A 6,090-nucleotide genomic window follows, 5' to 3' on the forward strand; every position below is an offset into this window, starting at 1 on the left:
TTAGTTTTTTATGGTTCATGTTTCAAAATAATCTGTTCATATTGATAAAACCCAGCTTGGATCTCAATCTTCATTGATAGTTATTGTTGCAGTTTTCAGAGAACAGCTCAGGTGCTGCTGATTTTCATGCAAGGTTCCTATTTCTCTTCCAGCTTCTGCTTCCTGCTCCTGGTTCCTAATCTCTACTCCTGCCTTCTGGTTCCCTCCTAATGTGAGCTCAACTCTTGGCTATCTTTCCAGTTCTCTCTCTTTATTAACTGGGCTTCAGCCTCCTCCTGTAGTAGTTTATGTAAAGTTTCCCTATGCACCCCCAAAAACATGTCTTCAGCAACCATACGAGGGTCACTTTATACCCATGTAAGTTCTTCTTAGGTGGGAATGTGTATTGCAACAACACATGCTAGCACTGTGCACTGCAGCCTTGCACTTAGGCTGTGGTGGCAAGGACGGTAGCTTTTACTGGTAAGCAAGTTACTAATGCCTTGTTCCTTTCCTGTGGCAAGGATGGGTGTTTAGACTACTACACTTCAGTGGTGTGTTCCAGAGATGGCACTGACTATCTCACACACAGATGGGAATTGGTGCACAGGGTCAGTCCCTTGAACTTACTTTTAAAAATAAATCACCTGAGGCTATGGGAGTCTTGAGGTTTTCTATCAAGCTCTCAGAATGGATTAGGCCCTTTAGTGCCATATCTAATAACAAAGTTTATTTTAAAAGTTTTCTTGTCTCTGCAATCTAAATGCATATTAGATTAGAAATTAGTATATAGCAAATGGCCTAATTATATGCAACATTACATTTATGACAAACCAGCTTTCAGTCAGCTGTCTCTGTTCATCAGCTTGATCCTCACTGATACCTTTAATTCTTAACCATGTCATGATTTTATTTTTAATACAAAGTAGACACCAAACCATATAATGGGGTTCTCTGTGGTGGTGATCTTCCTGCTTCTCTATCCCTTAATCATTAGATCCTTCTCTTAAAGGCTCTTAGTGAAATTTTCTGTAGCCCTTGACATAGGCCTTAGGGAAACTTTGTATCCTATTTCTAGAAAAGCTGTTGCAGTTAGGTCAGTCCAGAAGGGCCACCTTTTTGTCTCAATATTCAGTATGCCATTTCCTCTTTATGAAGCCCTCATGTGAAGTCACCTCTAGTTGATGTGTTAGGGCATTCAGAGCATCTTTGGTGGACATAGAATAGCATCTCCTTGATGCTGTCAGGAGATACAGTCTGAGGTCTTTAAGTACAACAGGGCTGACACCTAATACTCACTAGTGTTGAGTTTATCCTTATTTCTTATTGCATAGGGTGCTGCCTCTTATGAAGTATACACAGTTACTAGTCTGTCAACATCAGGGTTAACATTAGTTATCTGTTATGTACTTCTAGTTGTATGTCCCTAAATGCTGAGAGTATCTAGTGCCTTTGATAGAGCTCTGAAATTGTTCATAAAAGCATCCAATGCATTTCTTGCTGCGCTGAACTGCTGAGACTAACTCTTTAAAAGCAGGCCATTGGATTAAATTGCTGGGTTAGTCAGAACTTGTACCAAAAGCTGTATAAGTGAGCCTTCTCCGTTCCTAAGGTCATAAGCATTTAGTAAAACTTACTCAGCCTAAACCCTTGAGCAGATTGTTCCTTCCTCTACTGTTGTTGTTCTCTTCACCCCCTGCCCTGTGCTTGTTTGGCCTGTTCTTTACTCTTTCTCTCCACTAAGCTCCTTGTAGTCATGTTCATCCCATTTTTTTAAACCTATTTGCATTTTCCTGCTGTTCCTCATCTTCCCCACCTGCTGGTGTGAGGCAGAGAGGATAGGACATACAGTGTATGTGTACACTGCAATTGAACAGCTGTGGTTGGCCTGTGTCACCTGATACAGCTTGCAGGGCTCAGGCTGCAGAGCTGTCAAATTGTGGTATAGGTATATGGGCTCAGGCAGGAGCCTGGGCTCTGAGACCTTTTTCTCTGAGTTCCAAAACCTTGGGCTCCAACGTAAACTTCAGTGTCTACACTAATATTTACAGCTCTTGAGCCCAGTCAGCTGACACTGGCCAGTTGCAGTATAGCAGTACTCGGAGCTTGACAGAGCTTACTTTGACCTATGTTAAAATTTTAATGCTTCCACTGTCAATTCTTGGCCCTTGTTTTACTTTGGAGGCTTAAGTGATAAGGGATCAGAGAAGGACAATGTAGGATAGACTCTTGTTATCAAACCAAGGCAATGGGCCTGTAACAGGTCTGCTTTACCTCAAGTAGGGGAGATGGAGTGTCTCTGGGAACTGATATCAGAGCTATTAAGAATGAAATAGTAAGTTGCTTCTGAGAACTCTGGAAGCCTTGGATAAAACCCAGGTCAAGTCCCTTTATTAAGTAGTTCTTACCCAGTTGACAAGCCTTCTTTTCTTCTTTTAGAAGTTTCATCTGCCAGCAAAGGAAACCTGTGTTTCATGTCAGAAGACAGTGTACCCAATGGAACGCCTCCTTGCCAACCACCAGGTGTTTCATATCAGCTGCTTCCGCTGTTCACATTGCAACAGCAAACTCAGGTAATCTGCGCAGAGGGTAGCATACATGAGTGTGTGTCAGTCCTTTCAAAGGAAACTTAGTTTTCCTAAAGCATAACAGGAAGCTGAATACAATGCTGTGCAAATATTCCTCTGAGATCAAAGCAGCAGCAGTCTTATGGATTGAGTGAGGATTGTGGGAGTCAGTTTCTATTCCCAGCTCAGCTGCTAACCTGCTGAATGACTTTGGACATGTCACTTGAACTCACTCTGCTTTTCCTATGTGCTGTAAAGATCTCGGAGCACTTAAGAAGAGAGCTCATAAAAATGCCCGTATTATATTGGGTAGAACTTTTCTTATCGTGACCCCAGGTTAACACATTGTAAAACTTACCTTTTCTAAATATTTTGAAGAGGTATTTAAGGCCAAGGTTTTCAGTGACTGGCTTTGTTAGGGCCTTAAACTGTGAGAGATATGTGGAGTGCTAACATTTTTGTTTTTTTCAATAGTCTTGGAACATATGCATCTCTACATGGAAACATTTATTGCAAGCCTCACTTCAATCAGCTCTTTAAAGCCAAAGGCAACTATGATGAAGGTTTTGGGCACAAACAGCACAAGGAACTGTGGGTAAGCAAACCTGAGCACGAAGAATTCCTGGAGAAATCTGCCCATTCAGCAGAAGGCCCACAAAGTCCAGGAATAGAGGATGCCCCAATTGCAAAGGTGGGGGTTCTGGCTGCTAGCATGGAAGCAAAAGCTGCAGCTTTGCCTGAAAGAGAAGAGAAACCAGCAGAAACAAAGAAACTGAGGATTGCTTGGCCACCCCCGTCAGAGCTAGGTAGTCAAGGAAGTGCATTGGACGAGGGTATCAAAGTATTGAAGCCGAAGTGGCCCCCAGAGGATGAAGTGTCCAAACCAGACATGCAGGAGGATGTGGACCTGGATCTTAAAAAGCTACGAAGATCATCCTCACTGAAGGAAAGAAGCCGTCCATTTACAGTAGCGGCTTCATTTAGAACAGTGTCTGTAAAGGGCCATAAAACAGAGACAGTATCTTCTCCTTCCAAAGCAGACAAGGTCACATTCAAACAAAGTGAAGAACTAGAGAATAAGGCAGTGATGGAAACAAAGCAAAAGGAAAAAAGAGCTGAGAATGGAAACATCCAGAACACTGATAAGAATAAAAAATTGGAGGAGAAAAAAAAAAAGAGTGAAATATCTGGTATCAAGGCAGACTTGGAGGAGAACTTGGTACAGAATGGTAAGGTGGCTGTGGAGATAGATGAGCAAGAAAATGTCACAGTGCAGCAACCATCCCCAGACGAAGAAATATTTGACTCCAACTCTTCTAAACCTTTCAGCTTATTGAACCTGGTGACTGAGGAGGAAGTATTTCTTAGTCAGAATAGCAAATCCAAAGATGTTGACCTCTGGGAAGCTGAAGACATGGAAGATCTGTCTGTAGAGGAACAGATCAAGAGGAATCGTTACTATGAGGAAGAGGATGAAGAATAAATTGGCCTTTCACTAGACAGCTTGCTGCAAGGTGCTGGGCCTTAAACTGGTGTGTTTATCTTTTAATAAGAAGCTGCCCTCTGTAAAAGTGATGTTATGCTGCACATTCACACATTGGGGAACAACAGAATGAAGAGTACAGTAGAAACCTGCAAAGATCATATCTAGCTAAGTGGCAACGTTTGATTCCTTGGTTTTGAGATCTGTTCTTACATCAGGTAATCACAATTCTCAGCATGAGAGAACAGTAGTATGCAGGATTCCACTGTAATCCCCAAAGTGGTATTTCCGTAATATGCTATTGCCACTATGAATGTGACTGTGGTGCTTAGGGACCAATCCTAAAGGAACTTGCAGGCCTGCTTTAAAAACGGTGACTGAATGCACTTTAATAAATGGAAAGGGCACAGCTGGGATATTTTCCTCATGAAAACACTAATTTTCTTTGTGCTTCGTATTTAGCAACTAAAATGTCTTAAGTACACAGATGTAATATGACTATTTTTTAATTTGCTTGTTCTTGATCAGTGGAAAACTTCCATTTTTAACTCTGCTCTCCTGTGTACAAGAGTAAAACTAATTCTAAACTGAAATTAAGCAGAAGTACAGCCCTCTGGCTGGCTAATGCACCAGTGCGTCCCTTGCCGGAATAACAATAGTGCAGATCCAGACCCATTGATGGTACTCTTGAAGACAAGCCATTCCTTTTAACAGGAGTCTGCAGGGCATTGCTCTTGTATTCCATGTGCATTTCTGAAGTGGCTTTTTTCTACTTTTAGATTTTTTTCATCTTCTGATTCATTTAAAACTGCAATTAATATTTGTAAGGCCTTTCGATAGTTATTAAATCCTACTTGTACCAAACTGCCAGAGACCTTTTTAATAGTTACAACTGTGAGATTTACACATACAAAATCTGGAATAAGTGTGGGATTCTTTCCTGGAACTGGTTTCTAGCAAAGATTTTATGTAGCAGTGTGGCTGAGAGGGGGTGCCCCAGGCTTCCTGGGTGGGGCCTTCCTGCAAAGGCTGTACACCTTTGCTACATTTTAGTACTTTTTAAAACTTGACAGGATTTATTTTACAAGTAATTTGCAAGTGGTGGGGGAGTGTTGGAATGGCTTATTCCTGCAATAACTTTCTCTGTACTGTATCATTTGAAAATTTACTCCTAACTATATTTTAGAGGTGTAAAATATATTTTCCTCCAATCTTGCAAAGTGTGAAACATTTTTATTCAATAAAGCTATAATTTACTTTGAACTCTGACGTTGAAGCCTAATTCATGTTTTTTTGTTCTAAGGCAGTTTATACGATGAGCTTGGTTGAGATGGGTGGTGGTTATTGGTATAGTAGTGTCTCTTGGCATTGAAGTCTTTTATAATTTTATAATAAAGTATTTTATAATGCTCATGAAAGCTCATGCTCAAAACTTTTGTTAGTCTATAAGGTGCTACAGGACCCTTCGTTGCTGTTACAGATCCAGACTAACACGGCTACCCCTCTGATACTTTATAATGTGATTTCATACCACTAGGTGACACTGTTAGCCCACTCTAGCCAACTAGAATGGCAATACACATGCCCTGAGAATAGGGATTGTACAGGAGGATGGATTAGAGGGGCAAATGTGTGTGCATTTAACTCTTTTCTTGATTTAAACACGTCTTGGTGCCTTTAAGTCCTTTTCTTTTCCCTAGTTACGTCTGCAGATAGGGATGGGGTTGGGAGGAAACAAGTGACTAGTGGTAGCTCTAAGAGGTGCGCTTATCAGATGGACCAGTCAGGATGGAAGTACTGTAGGCAGGTAACCAGCAGTAGAGAGGGAAAAAGCCACTTATGCAGCAGGGGAAGAAGTCTAGTAGAGCAGTTGTTCAGAGCAAGTAAATGTCTTTTGCCCAGATACGTGGCAGCAATGCACAGTTACATGAGATACTAGCTGGCAGGAAGTGTTTGGGAGTGAAACTGGGGACTGGCAGGAGGAAGCACACAGACCGGCTAATAAGTTGATTAGTGAGCTGTTAATCATGTTGGGACTGTACAGCTAAAGAATGGAGTTTT

At 41.4% G+C, this 6,090-nt stretch overlaps 1 protein-coding gene across 4 annotated transcripts in view; it reads left to right on the forward strand.

Moving 5' to 3' along the window:
- The window catches only part of LIMA1 (LIM domain and actin binding 1), a 52,833-nt gene extending 47,534 nt beyond the window's left edge, over positions 1-5,299 (forward strand). For all 4 annotated transcript variants that reach the window (XM_074979815.1, XM_074979818.1, XM_074979817.1 and 1 more), the window contains 2 exons: positions 2,419-2,552; positions 3,021-5,299. In XM_074979815.1, coding sequence (XP_074835916.1) covers positions 2,419-2,552; positions 3,021-4,029 — 1,143 coding nt within the window. In that variant the 3' untranslated portion in view covers positions 4,030-5,299. The remainder of the gene's footprint in view (positions 1-2,418; positions 2,553-3,020) is intronic.
- Positions 5,300-6,090: the final 791 nt, after the last annotated feature.

The sequence above is a fragment of the Carettochelys insculpta genome, chromosome 29, assembly GCF_033958435.1.
Source record: "Carettochelys insculpta isolate YL-2023 chromosome 29, ASM3395843v1, whole genome shotgun sequence".
NCBI lineage: Eukaryota > Metazoa > Chordata > Testudines > Carettochelyidae > Carettochelys > Carettochelys insculpta.